At 50.8% G+C, this 24,744-nt stretch overlaps 1 protein-coding gene across 8 annotated transcripts in view; it reads left to right on the top strand.

Annotated features, from left to right (window-relative positions):
• Positions 1–24,744, top strand: part of APLP2 (amyloid beta precursor like protein 2) — a 429,108-nt gene that overhangs the window by 261,364 nt on the left and 143,000 nt on the right. For all 8 annotated transcript variants that reach the window (XM_069614142.1, XM_069614144.1, XM_069614143.1 and 5 more), the window contains one exon: positions 20,471–20,629. In XM_069614142.1, coding sequence (XP_069470243.1) covers positions 20,471–20,629 — 159 coding nt within the window. The remainder of the gene's footprint in view (positions 1–20,470; positions 20,630–24,744) is intronic.

Genomic DNA, 24,744 nt, shown 5'->3' with positions numbered 1-24,744 from the left:
TTAGTTTCAGCAGCAAGAACTACACAGGCTGCAGCTTCTGCACGAGGTGCGGTCTATGTTACGGAAAGGGGCAATTGAGCCTGTCCCCCAGCGATTCTGGGGCTGCAGAGTATATTCAGATACTTTATAGTTTGGAAGAAGGCAAGGGTTTGGAGGCCAATTCTGGCTCTACGTCATCTCAACAAGTACTTAGTCTCACAAGTTCCAGATGGTCACGTTGCAGCACATGCTCGGCCAGCTGGAGCAGGGAGATTTTTACGTTGTTGGACCTGGAGGACACCTACTTCCACATCCCCATTCACAAAAAGGAGAGTTCCTGCAATTCGTAGTTCAGGCTCAGCACTACCATTTCAAGGCTCTGACTTTTGGCTTGAAGTTGTTCCCTCAGTGTTTTCGAAGTGGTACCCTGTGGGAGCACATCTTCGTTTGCAGGGTACCAACGTATAACGCTACCTGGACTGGCTGGTGCGTGCCCGCTTGCAGTCCCTGGCAAGCGGGCACGCAGCGAGGATCGTACGTCTGCTGACGGAAGTAGGGTTCTCCATAAACTATTCAAAGTCCTGCTTGGAGCCATCTCAGGAGACTCTATTCCTTGTTGCACAACGCAACAGTGACATGCTTGTCTCTCTCTCTCGAAGGGCGGATTATCGCAGCCAAGGGCTTCTCCCCCGGACTAGGTGGAGTCTTTACCTGCCATGGTCGCCAGTCGTCCGAGCTCTTTCAACTGACGCCAGAAGAGTCAGGACCTGGACTTTATGGCTGTCACGGAATCTTGGCTCCATGATGCATCTGGACCTTTACGCTCCCTAGCTATTCCCACAGATTACAATATCAGACTTGACCGCAATACCAATCAATCTAAAGGAGGCGGCATCGCCATCATCCACAAAAACTCCCTAAATTTCCGCCTCTCCACCGCACAACAAACCTCTATGGAAGCCCACACAGCCAAACTTGCCCTGACCCCTAACCAGACCATCTCATTTCACCTACTCTATAGGCTTCCTGGGCCTCTTTCCACCTTCGCGGAAGAGCTTTCCTACATCCTGACAGACAATATTAAAACTAACTCCCAAAGTATAGTATTTGGCGACTTCAACTTGGGTCTGGCCGACCCCAACAACACTGCTGCCATGACTATTGAGAACTTGCTTACTAACTCAGGCTTTACCCAGCACATAAACTCACCCACTCATTCTAAGGGTAGAATCCTTGATTGGATAGCTGATTTCAACTGTGAAATCAACGTGAGTTCCAACCAACCCTGTGTGTGGACCGACCACCATGTTATCAACTTCAACATCCCCGCCAAAACCTCCAGCCGCACTCCTAACGTCACGCCTGCTATTCCCACGCATAATAAGCGGGACATAACCTGCGACAAACTTCTCCCTCTCATCCTTCCGGTCCTTAATGAACAAGCACGTACATGCACGGACCCAACGTCCTGGTTGACACTTTCAAAAAAAGCCCTTGACCTCATTGCCCCATCTAAATTGAGTACATCTAAACCTCGAGCTCGCCTTAACTCGTGGTTCACACTCCAACTCAGAACTCTTTGCAAAGAAAAACGTATTGTTGAGACTCATTGGAAAAGTAACCCTTCAGAAGCTGCTAAATCTAGCATCATCCTAGCAACTTTAAATTATAAGGAAGCTATACTTCAGGCTAAAAAAGACACTTACAAGAAACTTATTGAGCATGCCAAATCCAACTCTAAAGAACTTTTCAGAATCTTAAAAGAACTGGAAACCCCTGTCTCAGCACCTGACACTTGCATCAAAGATAGCACTTGGTGCACTAATATCCAAAACGCACTCCTTGGTAAAATCGCAACCTTACAAGTCAAAATGAATGACAAACTTACAATCCAATCTGCAACCAAACCCTCTGCCTATTGTAAACAACCCTATCCCGGAGTCATTAACTCCGTTCAACTTCTCACCACTATATATTACGGAAGTGGAAAACATTATCAATAGCCTTAAACCCTCCACCTGTCAAGGGGACCTCTGCCCGGCGCCCATCTTTAAGGAAGCAGCCCATGAGCTAGCGCCCTTTTATCACTACTCATTAATTCCTCCTTTAGCACTTGGGTTATCCCACTCAAAAAAAAGTTAACCTTGGATGCTAATATACCTACTAACTACAGGCCCATCACCACTGTGCCCTTCCTCTTAAAAATCCTTAACCGAGCTGCCTACCTACAGATTCAAGACTATCTCGAATCCAATAAACTCTTAGGTCGAAGTCAATCGGGGTTTCGGCCACGGCATGGCACCGAAACGGCCCTCATCGACTTCAAAACACAGATCGAAGACCTCGGAGAGGAGGGTAAACTTGCTTTACTACCTTGATCTCTCTGCTGCGTTTGATCTTGTCAACCATCAAATACTATGTCGACACCTTAAACTAGCCGCTCATTTCTCTGATAAAGCCACAGCATGGATCAGGTAATTCCTGGACAATAGATCGCTGCGTGTGTCCCCCGCCCAGCAGTGGCGTCACCTTCACCCGTCACCTGCAGGGTACCACAAGGTTCTTGTGTTTCTCCTACGTTGTACAACGTATTCACAAAACCTTTATTTGATGTTTTGGACTATCTGGGTGTCACATAAACCAATTATGCTGACGACACCCAGATGCTCATTCCAATCTCAGGCGACTACGCGTCTGACTCTCTCTCTGAACACCATCTACCAAGTCGTCCAAGCCTGGATGGCACAGCAAGGACTCGTCTGAATGAGGAGCTGTGTCTTTTTGTCATTCTCGGCTGCCCCCCCCTTCCCCCAACTACCCAAACTGCCCCCTACGTTCAATTCATTATCGATGGGAACATTATCAATGCAACCAAGGACACAAACACTAGGGATCTACATTGACTCCACCCTTTCACTGGCAAGACAAACATCTGCAGCAGCATACACCTGCAAGCTTATCACAGCTAGACGCCCCTTCTTATCACCAGCCAACTGTCACTTGTGCCAGGACTCTTGTGCTATCAAAAATTGATTATTGTAATGCCATCTACTTGGGGACTAATCCATGTAACCTCAAAATAACGCCATCAGAGCAGCACTTAACATCCCCAGGAACCAACACATCTCAGACACCAGACGTAATCTTCACTGGCTCCCGGTCCGTCAACGCATCTCACTGAAAACACTTGCCCTCACACACAAATGCTTAACCAACCAAGCACCTGGATACCTAGCCAATAGATTCCCCCTACACAATACTAATAGACCTCGCAGAACGGCCCAGTCTAACTGCCTCTCTATACCACGCTTCAACCTTCAAAGATCAGGCGGCGCCAGCTTCCCAGTGTTGGCGGCTAAACTCTGGAGCTCGCTCCCTAACCCACTAAGAACAGAACCATCCTTCTACAGATTCAAGAACTTGGCCAAAGCTTGGCTTACTGCCCAAGACCCATCAACCTCGTGCTAACATACCACCTTGTTTGCTCCTTTTTGCATGTTATATAGGTTATGACTATTATGCTAATTTTGTTACTGCCCATGTATGTTACCTAAAATGTAATTTGTAATGCTTTTTCTGATGTTTGTTAATCTGCTTAGAATCACATGCTGTGCATAGGTCCGACATCCAGTGGTCACTGCGGAGTATTGCATTTTGTTTTTCGTAGTCGAAAAGGGACGTCGACAAGGCGTGTCTGAAACACTATCCCTATAGTGACGTGCGTTGTACCCACAATCCCTCACGCGGCGAGGTCCCTCAGATTGTTTTTTTCCGCCCAGCTACTGGTCGCCTTTACGCGGAGCTCCTCGAGAGACATTGCAGATTTCATCTCCTCGACCTTTGGTCGTTTTCCTATATTAATATAGAATTTATCGATCCCCCCCCTCGACGCTGTTGTGAAGCTGTCTCCGCCGAGCAAGATCTTCGACGGAGGGGACGAGCGGAGGAGATCCTTCGGCGTTGCCGAACACGTGGCCTGGCCTCGCAGGCCATATACAGTAGGGAGAGTAGGGGTCGTGGGACATCTCTGGTTCTTTTCTGAGAATGCCTTTCCTTTTCCCCTTCCTTTCCCTTGGGGTGGTTATCACGATTTATTGCCTCGGCTATGGAGAGGACACCCTTTAGGTTTTGCCCGCTTTGCAAGGGCAAGTTTACTTGGAAGGACAAGCATTCACGGTGTAACCGCTGCTTGCCCCTCGATCACAAAGAGGAAGGTTGCACGGCTTGTCGGCTTCTTAAGTCTAAGACTCTAAAGACCGCAGGGTCAAGAGGTGGGCGGCCTACGCTATGTCGAAGGCCGACGCTTCACCCACCGTTGCTACCACCGACAGTGACGAGGAACGTGATACCACGACCTCCGCTACGGAAGTCGAAAACCCCCCCTAAAGAGCGCACACGCGCTTCGTCGTCTGTCCCCGGAACCCGACGGGCTCGGCTCACGCCCTGCTTATGGGGATGAACACCCCGGCGACATTGACGCACACAAGACCACACATAAGCACACAACCCATGGCTCTTCTTCGTCGAAGGCGAAGAGAGCATCAGCGCCCAAGGAGACGCAGGTTCCACCGGCGGACTCCTCGGACCGTTCGGGTTCGAAGCCCCTCTCGCAGCCGCGACCAGCGACTGGGCTTTCGGCAAATAAGGGCGCCGCCCCCAAATCATCGGCCGGCGCGCATCAGCAGAAAGCACATGCCGCCGTAGAGCGATCGACACCCATAACGTCGAAACCACAGCCCTCCGCTGACAAACGAGTCGCTGAGAGCTTGGCGAGGATCGTGGTAGCCGACGCCCACAAGCGTACGCCGAAAGACACGTCGAGCGCTACGCAGAGGTCGAAAGACACGCCGAAAAAGCCCGAAGAAAGGCAGGGACTACCCCCTTCAGTCGAGGGGACCCCCAACACACCTGAAGGCTTTTCGGAGGGCGACGGGACACTTTCCTCGACGTTGTGGGAGAGGTCGAGCCGTTTTCAGCTACAAGACACTATTTTTCCCCCGCTAGACCGCTCAGGGGTACCCCATGAAACCATGGAAAGGCTCCATCTCTGCATGGAAAGAATGGAGAGGTTTATGAATACCCAGAACCCTCCCACTCCCAAGAGAATAAGAGAAGGGCCTCAGGAGGACCCCAGGGCCAAAATTCCGAGACTAGTCAATCCCCACCAGGACACAGCCTAAGACTTCCATAGTGTGTATGACCTCACTGGGGAAGAACATTACTTTGAGGAAGAGGATGATTTTATGGACGAGGAAGAGGGACTGAACCAGGAGGAAGGTCTGGAAGACAGCCCAGACTTGGTAGGAGAAGGCTTCGGAGAAAATCCAGAAGGACCTTCTCACCCCTGGCAATCCCCTTCAATATATTCCGACACTGATGTCCTGAACCTAAATCCTCCTGACAATTCACCTATTAGAAACACTTCTCCCATTGACAATCAGCCCACATTCAATGCCCTGTTGCGCAGAGCAGCAGCACATTTCGAACTGGACACGGGGGAGCTCTCTCCTGAATTAGACTTTGTGGAAAGAGTAATTAAGGAGAAACCCCCGGTCAGTCAGACCATTCCCCTCCTCGCTTCGGTGAAGAGAAGAATCATCCCTTCGCTGTCCACACCTGCACTAATCAGAGGAGTCAATCCTAGAATTGAAAAACTTTTCACTCCTTCACCCTCAGACCCGCTGTACATCAGGGGACATTCCATTCCGGATTCCCTGGTAGTAACCAATACAAGATAGAGGGCAGGGGTACCACTTTCCACCAGTGAGGCACCACCTGACAAGGAGGGCAAGCGGTTATATGCCCTTGCAAAAAGAGTTGCATCCTCGGCTGCCTTTTCGGCAAGAATTGCGAACAACAATTCTTTGCTCGCTAGCTATGCGGACGCGCAGTGGGCCAAACTGCGCAAAGACGCCGAAGAAGCGCCGGAACCACTACGTACACGCCTGCTGACAACTATTGGCGAAGGAACCCAGGTCAACCAGAGTATTGTAAAGAACTCTCTGGATGCTGCAGAAACAGCGGGACGTTCCCTGGTTCAGGGAATACTCCTAAAACGCCACGTATGGCTGCGCAACTCAGGGTTCAAACCGGAGACACAGGCGTCTTTAATAAATAAACCTGTTGAAGACTCAATCCTCTTCGGGAAAGCGGTGGATGAGGCTCTGGAGATGGCTAAAAAAGAGTTCGATACTATCAAAACTCTTGACCAAATCTCTAAGCCCTCTACCAGGCGCGGATATGGCAACAAACGCTTTTTTCGTGGCCAACGACAACAACAAAACCAGCAGCAACAGTACCCTGCCACCAATTTCCAGACCAATAGTGGGCAGTACAGCCAAAGAGGCCAGCGCCGGGGCAAAGGAAGAGGCCGGGGGTCCACCCCCAGAGGCTCCCAAGCCCCCAACAACACCAAGTGACGCGAAGATTCGCGTCCCCTCCCATGCAACACCGGTCGGGGGCCGGATAACATCCTTTCTTCCAGCATGGGAGGGTATAACGTCAGACCGCTGGGTACTTTCCACCGTAGCCCACGGATACTGCATCGAATTCAACAGTTCCCCCAACATACAAACCCCCGAGGGGACGACGCATGACACCGGAACATCTTGCCATCCTTCAAGAAGTACAACTGCTGGAAAAAGGAGCCATAGAGGTCGTGCCTCTATCTCCGGTAACGGAAGGTATTTATTCAGTGTACTTCCTTGTACCCAAAAAGGATCTAACCATGCGCCCTGTATTAGATCTGCGCCCAGCGAACAAGTTTATCAAACCCCAAAAGTTTCGTATGGTGACCTTACAGGAAGTGATCCCACTGCTATCACAGGGAGATTACATGACAACATTAGACATGAAAGATGCATACTTTCATATTTTAATGTTGCCAGCGCACAGAAAATACCTCCGGTTCATGATAGAGGGCAAACACTACCAGTTCAGAGTGCTACCCTTCGGCATAGCATCAGCACCAAGGGTATTCACGAATGTGCTGGCAGTGGCAGCGGCCCACCTGCGCAGGTTGTCCATCCCAGTTTACCCTTACCTCGACGACTGGCTCATAACAGGGGATTCTTACGAAACATGCTTCTCCAATTCCCAAAAGACTGTAGACCTTTTGTTCCAGTTGGGCGTCTCCATCAACGAAAAGAAGTCCAGCCTAGACCCCAGCCAAATCAAACAATTCCTAGGGGCTCTAATTCAAACAAAGGACGGCCTCGTCTTCCCCTCCAAAGAGAGGGTCCAAAACATGCTGTTTCAGATCCCTCAATATGTGACCGGTCGAGAGGTGACGGTACGCAAAGCAATGCGCTTGCTAGGCATGATGGCGTCGTGTATTTATTTGGTACCTCACGCGCGCCTGCGCATGCGCCCAATGCAAGAGTGGCTCAACAGCCAGTGGTGTCAGGCCAGCGGACTATGGGACGATCTAGTGGTGGTCTCGCAGGCCTTAGTTCTCTCGCTACGGTGGTGGACAAAGGAAAACCTGGGAAAAGGGAAACCCTTTGCCACACCCGCGGCGGAAGCCACTCTAACCACAGACGCATCCCTCACAGGATGGGGGGCCTCACCTATCCCATCAGACTGCTCACGGAGTGTGGACTCCGAACGTAGCATCCAAACACATCAATCTTCTGGAGCTACTAGCGGTGTTCAAGGCGCTAAAAGCCTTTCAGGAACACCTACAAGGCAGGACAGTGATGGTCCTTACAGACAGCACCACAGCCATGTATTACATCAACAAGCAGGGGGGAACCCACTCTCCAGGACTGTCCAAACTGGCCCAAAATATATGGAAGTGGGCTCTCAAACAAAACATGTTCCTACTGTCACAACATGTACCAGGGGAACTCAATCTGCTGGCAGACAAACTCAGCAGAGATTTCCCCCTGCCCGAAGAGTAAGAATGGCGACTGCACGAAAACATCGTCTTCGATTTCTTCACACAATGGGGATTCCCAGAAATAGACCTGTTCGCAACCCTGGAGAACTCACAATGCCTAAGTTACGCCTCCAGGTACCCCCAGAACCAATCCAAGGGGAACGGTCTGTCGATACAATGGTCAGGGAAATTTGTTTACGCTTTTCCCCCCCGACTCCCCTTCTCAACAAGGTGGTGCACAAGATGCACCAGGAACAAGTAACCATGATACTGGTGGCCCCAATGTGGGCCCGACAGCCATGGTTCGCTCACTTGATGGAGATGTCTCTATCTCCCCCAGTGAAACTCCCCTGCCCGTACAACATGCTGTCACAAGACGAGGGCAGGACCCTACATCCATGCCCCCAGAACATGAACTTAGCAGCTTGGCTCCTGAGATCATAGAATTCGGACATCTACAGCTCCCGCAGAGATGCATGGACATCCTCAGGGAAGCCAGAAAACCTAACACTCGCCACTGCTATTCTAGCAAATGGAAGAGGTTTGTCATCTGGTGCAGGGGTAAGAGCATCAACCCGATTGACTGCTCTCCCACACATATTGTTCTATACCTGACCCACCTATTGGATTCAGGTCTAGTGTTCAATTCCATTAAAGTCCACCTAGCGGCACTTTCTGCATACACCACTTCCCAACTCAAGGTGTCGTGGTGGAAGATCCCTGTTATAAAGGCCTTCATGGAGGGAGTAAAGAGAATACACCCCCCGATAGCTGACCCAGCTCCCGGATGGGACCTTAATGTGGTACTTACCAGACTCATGGGCTCACCATTCGAACCCATGCACAAAGCATCTCTTAAACACCTCACTATTAAGACTGCTTTTTTAATAGCTATCACCTCCATCAGGAGAGTAAGTGAACTTCAGGCTCTTTCTGTTCTAGACCCCTTTGTTACAGTTCACAGAGATAAGGTGGTTCTACGCACTCACCCAAGGTTTGCTCCGAAATTCATCTCAAAATTCCACGTAAACCAGTCTATAGAACTACCAGCGTTCTTTCAAGATCCTTCCAACTTGGGAGAAAGGACTCTGCACACACTAGATGTCCGCAGAGCGGTCATGTTCTACATGGAAAGAACCAGACCACTGAGGAAGACTAATCAGTTCTTCGTCTCGGTGGCAGCAGGAAGAGAAGGGGATGCAGTTTCAAAGTCCACTATTTCTAGATGGATTGTTCAATGCATCACTCTCTGCTATACTCTTGCTAAGAGAGAACTGCCCTTTAGGCCAAGAGCACATTCTACTCGAGGCACGGGGGCGTCCATAGCCTTCATTGCAAATGTTCCCCTTGAGTCCATCTGCAAAGCGGCTACCTGGAGTTCTGTGCACACCTTTACAAAACACTACTGTCTAGATGCACACTCAAGATCTGACTCCCAGGTGGGACAGGCAGTATTAAGACCTCTTTTCTCTACTGTTCCTTCTCATAACCCACCGCCAACTCCGGGTACTGCTCGCTAGTCTATGCACAGCATGTGATTCTAAGCAGATTAACAAACATCAGAAGACAATGCATTACTTACCGTAAAAGCATTTCTGATGGTTGTATCTGCTTAGATTCACATGCGCCCACCCTTCCTCCCCACTCGGATGGAAAGAACATAGACATCCTTTCTATATTTCTCTCTTTTCTGTACTCACTCACGTCTTTTCTGTACTCACTCACGTCTAGAAGGCTCCCTCAGGGCAGAAAAATACAGAGGGACCTCGACGCGTGAGGGATTGTGGGTACAACGCACGTCACTATAGGGATAGTGTTTCAGACACGCCTTGTCGACGTCCCTTTTCGACTACGAAAAACAAAATGCAATACTCCGCAGTGACCACTGGATGTCGGACCTATGCACAGCATGTGAATCTAAGCAGATACAACCATCAGAAATGCTTTTACGGTAAGTAATGCATTGTCATATTCTTTTGTTCATTTTGTATCGAACTACGAGATTGACTTTCATGCTCATTCATGCAACTGACCATGTTATATATCTGTAACCTAAAATGTAATTTGTAATGTCCAGCCCTCTTCTGCTCATGTTGTAACTAAACTACGTGCCCGGATGCCCTTCGGCCTGGTGCGCTCTATAAATAAAATAAATACAAAGACCAAGAAGTACCGTTTCCTATACCAACGGCGCAAGGTCAAGAGGAAGACCATTTGGGCAGTGCCTCTCCTGGACGACGTTTAAGACGAGGGCCTAGCTTTGATGAGAAATCCTGCCCCTGCCCTGGCCAAGAGGGATAGGCTCACGAAAAAGTACCGGGTGCCGGAAGTCAGCAACCAAGTGCCTACATTCGCGCCTTCCCTGGACTCTGCCCTGGCCAAGAGGGATTTCTCATCAAAGCTCGTCTTAAACGTCGTCCAGGAGAGGCAGAATATGGTGCTGGACATGCCCTTTGTGGACACCCTCTTTGGGAAGGCCTTCGACTAGTTATAACAGGCCATTAAGACAGCCTGTTCCCTGTTCACGCAACACCGGCCTTCCTTTTATGCCTCAGATAGGAAGTCTGGCAGATCATTGGAAGGTTTCGATCGAGGGTCCTCTTCATACTGCCAACCCTCGCGGTCCACGACCCAGGAGGCCTACAGAGGCTGCTCCAAGTCTTTTTGTCGAGGTGGCTGACGTCGCTCCCAAGGCAGCACACAGGCCCTGAAGCAAGATTGAACCGGCCAGGACGACTGTCCCCTCCCAGGCATCCCGGTGGGATTCCTGCTGGCGGGCTTCGTCAGCGAGTGGAAAAAGATCTCCACTGATCAATGGGTGCTGGATGCTTTCGCCCATGGACACACTCTAGAGTTCCAGCAGAAGTGTCTGCGGATCCCTCCGGTGGCCCGGCAAGAGCGGCACATCCCTCTGCTCCTGCAGGAGGTACCAGCCATTATAAGGAAAGGGGTGTTGGAGCTATTTCCAAAGTGACTCCAGGGCTCTGGAGCCTACTCCAGATGCTTCTTGGTAAAGAAAACCGGGGGCTGGCGGCCCATTCTAGACATGCAGTGTCTCCAAATGCCTCAAGTCCCAGATGTTCAGGATGGTCAAATTGCAGCACATGCTCGGCCAACTGGAATGAGACTTCCTGACGTCGATGGATCTGGAGAACACATTTCCACATCCCCATTCATGAGAAGCATCGGAGGTTCCTACACTTTGTAGTGCAGGGAAAGCACTATCAATTCAAGGCCCTCGCCTTCGGTCTGAAGTCGGCGCCCAGGGTGTTTACGAAGTGCCTGGCACCAGTGGCGGCCCATCTGTGTCTACGGGGATACACGTGTACCCGTATCTCAATGACTGGTTCATCTGGGCCAAGTCAAGGAAAATGGCCGAACACAGTGGGCCATCTGGCTGATGACGGTTCTAGGGTTCTCCGTCAACTATCCAAAGTCCTGCTTGATACCATCTCAGAACGCTCTGTTCCTGGGGGCCAGACTCAACACGGTCTCCTGCCTGGCGGCTCCCTCGGAGGAGAAGATGGCAGCCCTGCTGGGCAAGGTGCAACAGCTGTTGTCACTGAATAACACTGTGGTGCGGACCATCAAGTCTCTGCTCAGCACAATGTCGTGCATCTACCTGATCCGGCTCTGCAGGTTATGGATTTACAGATGCAACCCCTTCAGGAGGTCCTGGACGCTCGCTGGATCCAGGTTTCCAGAAGCTTCGCAGACAAGATTGCTCTCGACTAGGGGTTCCGTCAAGCAATAAGGTTGTGGGGCCTATGCTCCAACGTCGCCGGGGGCACAAGGTTTCAACCCCCCCATGCCAGGAGACAGTCACCACGGACTCTTCATTGTAGGGCTGGGGAGCCCACACCAGACGTCTCCACGCCAGAGGCCTGTAGCTGCCGGAGGAGAGGGAGCTCCACATCAATATCCTGGAGCTGCGGGTAGTGTTTTGGGCCCTCAAGTTGTTCCTTCCGTCCCTCAAGGGCAAAGTAGTGAGGGTCTTGACGGGCAACACCACCATGATCTTTATCAGGAAGTGAGGGGGGCGGGTACCAGATCCCTGGCGCTCTGCAGAGCGTCTGAGGCTTTGTGGCACTGGGCTGTAGCCCAAGAGATGTTCCTTTTCACCTGGTGTGAGTTGAACACAATCGCCGACTCCCTCAGCAGGGAGCTGCGCTACTGCCATGAATGGGAATTTTGACGCAGTCGTAATGCCATAAGTTCGCCACCAGGTTCCACCAGCTGAGGGGCATGGGGGACGCGTTCTCCTCCTTCCTGTGGGAAGGTCTGTTACTATGCTTATAGTTTAGTGGATAGGTTTGGACTATAGAGTAGCACCTTAGTTTTGTTAGGATGGGCACTCTTTCAGAAGTAGGTTCAGTGAGTCGTTTCTGTTCTCACATGTCCTCTGGTCAGTCCTTCTGGCGTGCAGCACCGGCCTGTATATTACTGTAATTCTCTTGCCTCACTCCTACTGAGATGGCTTGTCACCTCAACTGCTCCCATAAGTGATCTGCAGGAAGTTGAAGGAATCCCTTGGCTTGAGTCTACTTGTGATTTAGGGGTGTCCAGACAAGCCTCTGGTAATCATCTCAAAACCTTGAACCAACAGTTCTATGTGAATTATCTGCTATTTTGAAGGCCGCACGTGGGATTTTCAATAAGCCAAAAAAGCACATGCAAGTTTTTTTTTTTATTCAGGGGGTTGGGGGTTCTCCCCAAACCCTCTTTCCTTCTTGCTTCCCACCACACACAAACATGCAAGCAGTTTCATTCCCCTCCCAAGCTTTCCTTTTCTTATTTTCTTAAATGCAGACATTTACTCACTTGGCACTCGGCGGTGACTCTTCTGGGTCTCGCCCTGCCTGGCAGCCCTTGCACGCATTGTCGCAGGGGCTGACGGTTCGATTTAGAAATACTGCTCTGTGCGGTCAGAGCGGTCTTCAATCTTTTTTCTTTTCCACTAATTATAAAACTGCCCTTCTCCAGCATGGGGTCTGGCATGGATTCACATGCTCATGAATATTCCCCGTCAGGCTGGGAATCCTCGGTAAAGAAAAAAACCAGTATCGATTTCGTTTCTGATCTGTCTTTCGTAGTAATAACCAATCACTGGTCTCTGCGTCATACTGACCACAGCCAATGACTGCCCTCTACCTAAGCACCGCCTCTGGCAGCCATCTTCAGATTTTTACCGCACGTTCATGTGTTGGGATCCTCGTGCTATTGCTCTCGAGCGTTAGTGCTATTTTTTCACGTTTTTTCTCAAAAACTTCGTTTTTTTTCGGTCAAAAGAGCCTCAAGCTCCACCGACTCTCCATCCGATCAACGGGGACCCGTGTCGGATTCGTCTGCGCCCCTCAAGGGTGAAGATTTCGTCGAGCTACGCTTTTGGAGGACTCCAGAAGCTTCTCAGGCCCGGACATGGCCCAGGAGAAGGGAAGCTCGACGCCCGGAAAGCTGTTCAGGGTCTGCCCTGGATGCCAGCTGCAGAACGTCTTTAAGGAGGACGAACACTCCTTTTGGCTCTACTGCTTACATGGGGACAAGACGCACGTCGAGAAGGACTGTGCGTTTTGCGGCAATATGTCGGAGCGGACCATGAAGGACCGCCATCAACGTCTCGCAAACTGGCTGGAAGGGAAGAGCCCGTCAGGCGAGAAGAAGAGGAAGAAATCCGAGCGGTCTTCTAAGACCTTTGAGGACGCCCCGGCGACGGGGGTCCAACACAAGGCCAAGCACCGCGAGTCCACTGGCACCGGGAGCGCCTAACGGTCGGGCTCTACGGGCGCCAGGCAGGGCGCACCCTCCCCGGCACCTTCAACCACGAGCCAACGCTCTGGGTCGGGTAAGAGGAAAGGCGAGCACCCGGCGAAGCTCCTGGAGAGGCCCCGGTCGAGCTCGAAGGCCCCATCGGAGGGGGAGCGAGGCAGTGTCCCCCCCCCCCTTCAAGGATAAGGCGGTGAGCGCACCTAAGGTGGTGAAGGCCTTAATCCATCCGGCCAAGCCCTCTATCGAAACTGTCGCGGCGGCCCTGGCTCAGCCTGTGGAGGCTACACCAGTGGTGGCTACCTCGGGGCTCAGAGTCTCCCTGCCACCTCAGAGGGAGCCCTTTTGTGCCCATCGATAGGACCCCCGTGAAATCCCCGGCGGGGAAGAAAAAAGGGGGGGGCAGGACGTCGTCGTAGATTCGGCTTCAACCTCGGAGGAAGAGCTGATCGAGGTCTTAAGCCACGGCCTTGGCGTGGAAGAAGACCGGCCCGTCGGGATGAATCCCGACGCAGATGACGACATCGTCGAGGGTGCCGACGGGGCCCCTGATCGCCCGTCGGATTCCCCTCTGCCAGCGCCGCAAGACAACTTGGCGGCCATTTTGTTGGCTATGCAGTCCTTATGCTCAGAGATAAGGACGAGACTACCGTTGCCGACGGAGGAACCTCTCCCGTCGGGGGATCCTGAACCGGGACCTTCTGGTGTTCCCCCGCCCAAGAAAAGAAGGATTCACCCTCCACCTCCTTTTCAGCCGTCGCGCCCCGTCCAGCCCTCCTCCCCGTCCACCCGAGGGGATGATACGGGGACTGACACGGCAGCGACGGGTACGGACGACTAGGTATACGACGAGGATCTACCGTTGTCACCTCCCACCAGGGCTTCTCCGCCCGACGAGATTGGATCGTTCCACTCCATGATCGCCAGGGCATCCGAGCTTTTCCAGCTCTGCCCTGAGGGGAAGAAAAAGGAAGGATTCCTTTATCAACGGCGCAAGGCCAAGAGGAAGACTGTCCTCGCGGTACCTCTACTGGACGACATTTGGGATGAGGGCCTCGCCCTCCTCAAGAACCCTTCCACGACGCCAGCTAGAAGAGAACGGTACGAGAAGAAGTACCGGGTCCCGGACGCGGCCCCCCTGTGCCTCCGGGCGCAGCCTACCCCAGACTCCGTCGTCTCCGCGGCGGCCAGGAAGAAAGCGGGGGGGGGGTGCGGCCTCCACATCGACTTCCCCACCGGACGGCGAGGGAAAGAAATTGGACGCAGGGTCATCTCGTCTGCAGCGACAACGATTAAAGCGCCCAACGCCTTGGCTATCGTGGCCCGCTACGACAGGGAGCTATGGTACAAACTGGCTCCCCTGCTGGACTTCCTACCGGACGACAAGAGGGCGGATGCCCTGGAGATCCTACAGGAAGGTGAGGTGGCGTCGGACCACGCCATCACTATTGCGACGGACATCGCCGACACTACAAACTGGCTCCCCTGCTGGACTTCCTACCGGACGACAAGAGGGCGGATGCCCTGGAGATCCTACAGGAAGGTGAGGTGGCGTCGGACCACGCCATCACTATTGCGACGGACATCGCCGACACTGGGTTTCGCCAGTTGGGCAACGGCGTGTGCCTTAGGCGGCGTGGATGGCTCAAGGCTACGGACTTCCGTCAAGACGTACAGACCAGAGTCCTGGACATGCCGTTCGATGGGAACAACCTGTTTGGGAAAACAGTGGACGATTCCCTTCAGGCCATTAAAGCGGACACTGAGACGGCCCGGGCCCTTGGGGTTCTGCAGCAACGACGGACGCCCTTTCGGAGCAGCAGAGGCATGGGCGCCTCCAAAGGTTCCGGCGGCGGTTTCTCCACCTACCGTCAAGCGGCCCGCTCGTCTCAGGAGGCCTACAGAGGACGAGGCAAGTTTGGCGGACCCCGCCGTCGTCAAGGAGGTCAAGGCGGCAAAGCCTCGTCGAAACAGGATTGAACCGGCCGTGGGGTCGGGCCCCCACCGAAGCACCCCGGTGGGAGGCCGTCTGGCGAGCTTCGTCAGCGTGTGGGAGTCCATCTCCACCGACCGTTGGGTGCTGGACGCCTTAGCCCGGGGCCACGCGCTCGAGTTTCAAAGAAGGTGCCCGCGCGTCCCCCCCGTGGCCAGGAAAGAGCTTCACGTCCCTCAGCTTCTCCTGGAGGTAAAGGCGATGCTCAGGAAGGGCGCCATCGAACTCGTCCCAAAGAGGCTTCGGGGCTCCGGAGTTTACTCGAGATACTTCCTTGTGAAGAAGAAGACGGGAGGATGGCGCCCCATCCTAGACCTGCGACGTCTGAACAAGTTCATCAAGGCGCAGAAGTTCCGGATGGTCACCCTCCAGCACGTCCTGGGTCAGCTGGAGGAAGGAGACTTCCTGTCGTCGTTGGATTTGGAGGATGCCTACTTCCATATTCCCATCCTAAAGGGGCACCGAAAATTCCTCAGGTTTGTGGTCCAAGGGCGTCACTACCAGTTCAAAGCCCTCCCCTTCGGACTACGGTCGGCACCCAGGGTATTCACCAAGTGCCTTGCACCGGTGGCGGCGCAGCTGCGCCGCGAGGGGATCCACGTCTACCCCTACCTGGACGACTGGCTCATCCGAGCCAAGACGAGGGAGCTCGCCGTGGAGCACACGGCAAGGACCGTCCAACTTCTCACGGACCTGGGATTCTCCGTGAACTACGCCAAGTCCCACCTGGTACCCGCGCAAAACGCACTGTTTCTGGGAGCGAAGCTCGACAGTGTCCCTTCTGGCCTCCCCGTCGGAGGAAAGGACCAGGTCCATCCTGGGCAAGGTACAGCGGATGTTGGTTTCCGACGCGGCCAAGGTGAGGTCCATCAAGTCCCTCCTCGGAATGATGTCTTCTTGCATCTACCTCATTCCCATCTGCAGGCTCCGGATGCGCCCGTTGCCGGAGTTCCTGGACGCGCGCTGGATCCAGACGACGGGCGGCTTCGAGGAGAGGATCACACTCGACGAGAGTTTCCGCCGAGCGGTCCGGTGGTGGGGCACCCGCGCGCATCTGACGGCGGGCATGGACTTCCAGACCCCAGACCACCAGGAGACAGTGACCACGGATGCCTCCCTGGAAGGGTGGGGAGCGCACACCGAAAATCTGCACGCGAGAGGCCTTTGGCTCCCGACGGAGAAGTCCCTCCATATCAACGTCCTGGAGCTCCGTGCAGTGTTCTGGGCCCTCAGGTCCTTCCTTCCGTCCCTCAAGGGCAAGGTGGTGAGGATCTTCACCGACAACACCACCACCATGTTTTACATCAGCAAAAGGGGCGAAACCAGGTCCCCAGCACTGTCCAAGGAGGCGCAAGACCTGTGGCATTGGGCCGTCGGCCAAAGGATGTTTCTGGTGCAGTTTCATCTGGCAGGGATAAAAAACACCATCGCCGACTCACTCAGGAGGGAGCTGCGCTTGTGCCACGAGTGGGAACTACGGCAGGATCTAGTGGATCGCCTCTTCCGACGGTGGGGCACACCCCAGATCGACCTGTTCACGACGGCGACGAACTCCAAGTGCCGGAGGTTCGCCAGCAGGTTTCCCCAGCCAAGGAGCATGGGCGATGCTTTCTCGTTCCCCTGGGCTGGCCTGTTCCTATACGCGTTCCCTCCATTGCCACTACTGATCCGGCTCATCAACCAGCTCAAGAGGTCACGGTGCAGGATGATCCTCGTCGCACCTGCGTGGCCGAGGCAGATATGGTTCCCGGACCTTCTGGACTTGTCAGCGTCCCCGTCAATCAAGCTGCCAGTGGACGCGGATCTGCTCTCCAGGGAAGGAGGCGCCATCCTCCACCACGACCCGAAGTCGCTGAACTTGCAGGCCTGGCTCCTGCAGCGCTAGAGTTTGGAGGATACGACATACCGGCCGACTGCAGAGAGGTTCTTGCAAAGGCCAGGGCGTCCTCGACTCTTAAATGCTACAGACACAAATGGAAGAGGTTCTCTGTCTGGTGCCACGCACAGAAGATTAACCCTCTAAGGATTACGGCTCCCCAAGTACTGCCGTACCTGTTGACGCTGGCCAAAGCAGCACTGGCACACGCGTCCATCAAGATTCATCTTGCTGCGATCTCCCGATACACTAGAACCACGGGGCGGACGTCCTTGTGGTCTCATCGTCTGGTGAAAGAGTTCATGAAGGGACTGTTCAGATCGTTCCCGCCGGTGAAGGCTCCGGCCCCGGCGTGGGAGCTCAACGTGGTGCTGACCAAGCTCATGGGACCTCCGTTCGAGCCTCTGCACTCGGCCCCGTTGAAGTTCCTGTCGTGGAAAACAGCGTTTCTTGTGGCCATCACCTCCGCACGACGGGTGGGAGAGATCCAGGCCCTTTCCTGCAAGGCCCCGTACTTGACTTTTCACGACACGAGGGTGGTGCTCAGGACGCACCCCTCCTTCATGCCCAAGGTGCCGTCGGACTTCCATCTCAACGAACCCTTGGTGTTGCCTGTGTTTTTCCCGTCGCCTTCGTCGCCGGCTGAGAGGACTTTGCACTCGCTGGATGTGGCTAGAGCGCTGAAGTTCTACGTGGATCGCACGAAGTGTTTTCGGAAGACGTCACAACTCTTTGTGAACTTTGGACCTGTCAATCAGGGGAAGGCTCTCTCGAAGGCTTCCATTTCCAGGTGGCTCTCCGGCTGTATCATGTACTGTCACCGGTTGGCAAACCGACCGCTGCCTGGCCGTCCGAGAGCACATTCCACCAGAGCGATCGCAGCTACCACGGCGTTCCTATCTGGTGTGCCCCTGCTGGACATTTGCAGGGCTGCTACGTGGAGGTCGACGCACACCTTCACGAAATTCTACTGCGTCGATCGGGATTCCAGGGAGGAGTCCAGGGTCGGCCAAGCAGTGCTGCGCAACCTGTTCGCCTGAGGTGAGCCTGGTGAGGAGGTAAGATTGCTTAATGTTGAGTTTGATGTGATGCTTAATGTTGAGCCTTTGCCACCTCCCGTGGTTGTGCATGTGGGTACTGCTATGTATTCTTTATTCATGAGCATGTGAATCCATGCCAGACCCCATGCTGGAGAAGGAACAAGTTACTTACCTGTAACTGTTGTTCTCCAGCATGGGTCTGGCATGGATTCACATGCGAACCCTCCCGCCTACCCCTCTGCGGCTCTTCACTTGGTCATACTGCCACTTCACGTGCTTCCAAATCTGAAGATGGCTGCCAGAGGCGGTGCTTAGGTAGAGGGCAGTCATTGGCTGTGGTCAGTATGACGCAGAGACCAGTGATTGGTTATTACTACGAAAGACAGATCAGAAACGAAACTGATACTGGTTTTTTCTTTACCGAGGATTCCCAGCCTGACGACAGGGAATATTCATGAGCATGTGAATCCATGCCAGACCCATGCTGGAGAACAGTTACAGGTAAGTAACTTGTTCCTTTCACTTAATAACGAACCAACATCTTGGTGACCTCCATTCTTGATGTGGTTGTTTGGCATCTGCAAGCTTCTCCTCCAAGCTGGCTTACTGCTCCTAGTCTGTTGTGTTGGCACCAGTGCTATATGCCTGGTTTCTGGGTGTACATGAAGTGTTGTGAAGCAAAGCTTTGCTGTCCTTGGGCTGCCTGGCAGTTTAAAGTTTTACTTTCTCCCGAGCCATCTTTGACCCTGGATTGGAATTCAGGCAGTCTGTTCTGCCCTCTGAGACCAGTAGCAGTGCAGTTTATTTGCGACAGAGTAAAGTTTGAGCCTATTGGACGGAACACTTGAGTTTTTGTGAGATTTATATGTGAACTACATAGTCTATGTCCTGCTATCTTTTGGTGCAGGATTCAATTTTTGATGCTTCTGCTGTCCTATTTTATAGGGCCCAAAACACCCTGCTCCCTCAGGTTATTTTTTGTTTAGCATCTGACCTCCTTTAGTCATCAAAGAAATCACTTTGTAAACGTTTTACTATAATGTTCTAGGATGGCACATAAGGTAACAGAGGTGGATGTCCAGCAGCCAACAATTAAAACCAGAGCTTCTGAAAAGGACACGGGACCCAGGCTGTATTGCCAGTCTGAACCCTTAAAAGCAGCTTGGAGGCAATCCTTCAAGGGAAGTTAAGTATACAGACTAAAATCCCTTCCAGATTGAGGGGGAGTTTTGGTCTCGCACTAGATAGATATATCCATTCACACATGGGCTGGTATAAGCCAGTCCTTGATCACACAAAGGCAGCTTGATGCTGCTTTTAGGGTGCAGCCAATAGGCTTGGCCTTAAAAACCACCACTCTAACCCACCCATACCATTTGCGTATCAGGCAAGGGACTAGGCTAGACCATTTCATACCACTATAGGAGCGGGCAGGGATGGGCACATGTGAGCACAACAGCCTTTTTAGGCCTGCATCCTTTTTCCCTAAACAAAAAAATGACCAGAAACATGGCAAAGTACGACTTAGAAAAATTCAGTAGTTACTATGAAAGTGTTATGTTGGGCTACTAAATCAGTAAAGCCAGCTACATGCCTGGAGAAGCCAAAACAAAATAGCTGCCACCAGCCTACTCCACAAAACTATTCTTTGGTGTTAATCACTCTTTGGCTAAAACTGGGTGCTGGCCAAATGGACTACCCTAGGATCATTTATTAAAGGGTTGCAGTGGCTGGGGGTTGTCTACTTTAAAACCCATAAAAAGGGGATATCCTTAACGTGGTGCGGAGTAAAGACTAGGGGGGCAATAAATGGGACAGCAGAACCCCATATAATGGAATCTTAACAGCTGTTACTGCAAATTCACTGACCAGTCTTGTTAATGGCTATGTGTGGAGATTGATAATGTAAGCTGTCTAACTGCTTTGTTCGGTTTCCGCAGCATTTCCAGGCCAGGGTGAAGTCTTTGGAGAAGGAGGCAGCAAGCGAGAAACAGCAGCTGGTGGAAACACATCTGGCGCGTGTTGAGGCCATGCTGAATGACCACCGTAGTGTTGCGCTGGAGAATTACCGGGCAGCCCTTCAGGCAGATCCACCACGGGTAAACCTCTCAATATTTGAAACCGATTCTTGTTCGACACAATGTGAGGTTCTTGATCTTCAATGCCTGAGTAGTCTGTGGCATACTCGTCCCAATCTGTGCAGAATATGTGGCTCCTGGGTATTTCAATGGTTTGCAATGGGCATGCTTGAGGAAATGTAATATAGGATTACCCTGTTTGCCAATTCTGACTAAACATTTCAGGTCGGTGTGTCCAGGTAATTCTGGTCGCTGGAAGCCCGCGCACAGGGCTACATAGAACTAATAGAGCAGCACTTGGGTAGTGGAGGGCGCAACGTTGCTTTTTGCTGATTGAAAACATTACACTTGCTGCTGGCAGGAAGCATGTTTCCATGTGCTCTTCACTTGTCGATTGGTAGACTGTGCCACTGGAAGATTGCTTCCACCACACCCCCAAAAGTTGGTCACTTGCATAGTTAAGATTTAGTACACTGCTCTTAGTTGCCGAACCAGCAACAGAACCAATAGACTATGGTTCTTTTTAATCGTCACAATGAAGTGGACTGTTTGATCATAGCAATTTCACCTTTGCCCTATAGTTGTCTTTTTTGAATAATGGGATTGTTTCTCTATGCCCCCCTTTCTCCTTCCCCTCTTGTCTTGCCCCTGTACACCTGTCTCATATCTAGATCTATTGCGTTGTGGCGATTAACTTGCAACACCCGAACTCTTCACTATAAAGAATTGTGGAGATGAAACCACTGCGGACTGTAATTTCCCTCCATTCCTTTGAACATACCAGGGGTTGATTTAAGACCGGTGGGATTTCTAAATTGTATTGTGTTGTGTGACAACCTTAAATTGTTGTTTTTAAAAACTACACCCGGGATTCATTCTTCTCCTGACTTAAAAGGCCCAGACACCCTGAGTGACACTTTGTTGGCTGTAGAATACTCTGATTTTGCTTGTCGCCATAATCGGTTTATCAAAGCACCAAAAAAGGTCCATGGGCAAATGTCACTCCATGTCCTTCTCCCCTCCCAGAAGAGTTTCAACCAAACAAGAAGTATTCCAAAAGAGATCAATTCCTTCCAAAATGCAAAATTCAATTTTTATTATACAATACAAAAACGCAATAAATACAATAGCATAATACACACCATATTTCACAAAATTACAATTCTTAAAAAATCCAATTGTCAAATGTGAACATCAATTCATATGAAATTTTAAATTCTTATAAAACCATAGATGCACAAATTGTATACTATCCCCCCCCCACATTCATTTGCAGGTCAGTATGACCTGGTACTGCACAGCATCGGTCCCATTGACTCCCAAGTCGCGCTATGCTTTTCTTACCCCAACTTGTACGTGTCTGTGCTGTTTGGCTTGAATTGGCAAGACATTCATCAGGGTGCAAAACAGTGTGCATTTTCAACTTAAAATCTTGTATAATCCTAATGGTCCCTACGGGAGAGAAAGACACAATATTTTAAGTGACTGGTCTTATTAGATCTGCCCCCATTCCTCCTATGGGGGAATTGGGTTAGATATCAATTTCTCTAACTGAGTGGTAAGGCAAAGTATGCCCGGGCCACATTGCAACCTTTCGTGTTGCTGCCTTTCCTATATCGGGGTGGACGTCTGCTTGTCCTGTTCGACCTCACCTAGAGAGAGAAAAACATCCACTTACATTCCAATAGTGTACATCGTTTATTGGTAGCCATTCTTATTCCTATCCTTGTAGACATGAACAAAACTCATTTTATCTCATAATGAGAAGTCTGTAGGTTAGTGCTGCCTTTGGGTTGTAGCTTTACTGGTAGAACAGCTTATAGTTGTGGCGTCCCATTAACTTCCTGGGTCCAAACTCAAAGTAGCAGGTCAAATCCCCAGAGCACCAGTGTATTTTCTTAGGGAATCTGTAAATATCCATAAACCAATCATTAAGTAACAAACCCATTGAACTAACATGTCTCTGGATTTCAGATTGCCCTAGGCAATCTTACCTTCTCCACCAATGGACGACTACTTGCCAAAAATAGCGGGAGAAAAACTCTGCAATGACATCGCATCACGAGGTGATGTAATTGTTAAGCATAAGACTCCGGACAGCAGGCAAGAATGTATGATATTTATTCAAGTTTATGTCTAAGATGAAGATCTCCAGCATTAACAGCACCTCACTATACTAAAGCAGGACAGCAACGGACAAACCTAGAACACAGTATCTAAAGTAAACACTTACATCATAATGCCATGGAACACTAACTCACGAGCCAGCAAGGCATTGCATTACCTCTGAAGCATGCCTAACACTGCTAAGAACATCAAAGTATATTAGAAACTATCATAACTCTAACAAGGAAGAATATACATGTGTATACATATTCATAAGTAACAATCATGGCTAATCAATTTGAAGACACAACTATAACACCTCTCCCTCCTTTCTTTATTCAACCACCTACATTCACACTCTTCACAAGCGCAACTCCATTCAAATTCCATACTTGACCTCTAACTACACGAATTGCTCCACACAATACAGCTATCACTTTCACAGGATCTGAATAAAGACACTCCCTTTTTCTTTAGGAATCCTTTCTTAATCCTCACCACATCTCCACATTTTATCCTCAATGTCCTCTTCCCTCTTCTGGCATTTTCACGCGCAACCCATTCTCCTTTCTTCATCTTCAACTCCCTTTTTACTCCATCCACCACATAATCGCTCTCCGTACTCCTTCCAAGCCACGAGGGACTAACAGTGGTATTGGGTTTACGCCCTTTCATGAGCTCAAACAGTGTAATTCCTGTGACCGAATGGGGAGACATGCGCAAACCAAACAGTCTGTCTTGAATGGCGACTTTTTTTAAATCATATCCAGTCTCGTTCACCATTCTAACACTTTCCATGATACATCTGTTAATTCTCTCCACACACCCATTAGACTCTGGATGATATAAAGATGTCTTTTTGTGTTTGATTCCACACTCTCTCAAATACCTTCCAAAAAATTCACTTGTAAATTGGGGCCCATTGTCAGTGAGTATACTCTCTGGTACCCCTTCCCTAGCAAACACCTGTTTGTAACCCTTTCACCGTGGTTTCACTGGATATCTTCCTAATCAGACTAAACTCACACCATCGTGAAAATAAGTCGATTACCACCACAAACATTCCTCTTCCATAACTTAGATCAACCAGGCCCAAAATATCCATGGCAAGATCTCTCCACACACCATTTGGCACATCTACTTCTACAAGGGGTTGTTGCCTTGCAACCTCTCCTTTCCCAACCTTACTAAATATAGTACACTCCTGTAATCTTCTCTCTATATCAAACCCCGGTCACCAATAATCATTCCTTAGAACACCCTTTGTTTTGGTGACTCCTATGTGACCCATGTGTGCCAAATCAACTACTCTATGCCACAAAAATGTGGGCACAACGGCACGTTCCCATCTGAACACAATGCCGTCCACGATACTTAGTTCATTCCTCACTTCCCAAATTGGTTCAGTGCCTGGACTCCAATCTGCCTTCCTGGGCCACACACCTGATTCCACATACGTCTTGACCAACATTACACACTCATCCTTTGCAGATTCCTCCAACCACTCTTCCTTCGATACAATTCCATCCTAATTTACAAAATCCATTTCCTCATCCTCACTATCCAAATCTGATTCAACCTTCCTCTTCAATCTGGACAGTCAGCTAAAGTATTTTCTTTTCCTGCTATCACCTTGACAACAAACTCATGACATTGCATGCGGGTAATCCACCCTGCAACTCTTCTGGATACTTTATCCAAACCTTTGTTTTCCAGAATTCTTTTATAAGGCTTATGATCCGTACGTAACACGAAGGATGAGCCCCAAATGAAATTACTAAACTTCTCTATTGGCCAACAGGCCTTAGAGAAGCTTAGAAATTTCATTGGGTTAGATATCAATTTCTCTACCTGAGTGGTAAGGCAGAGTATGCCCGGGCCACATTGCAACCTTTCGTGTTGCTGTTGCTGCCTTTCCTATATCGGGATGGATGTCTGCTTGTCCTGTTAGGCCTCACCTAGAGAGAGAAAAACATCCACTTACACTCCAATAGTGTACATCGTTTATTGGTAGCCATTCTAATTCCTAT

The sequence above is a fragment of the Ambystoma mexicanum genome, chromosome 9 (genome assembly GCF_040938575.1).
Source record: "Ambystoma mexicanum isolate Mex_15411 chromosome 9, UKY_AmexF1_1, whole genome shotgun sequence".
NCBI classification, from domain to species: Eukaryota; Metazoa; Chordata; class Amphibia; order Caudata; family Ambystomatidae; genus Ambystoma; species Ambystoma mexicanum.
Note: the sequence above shows the minus strand (reverse complement) of the source record. Positions and strands in the feature narration are given on the sequence as shown.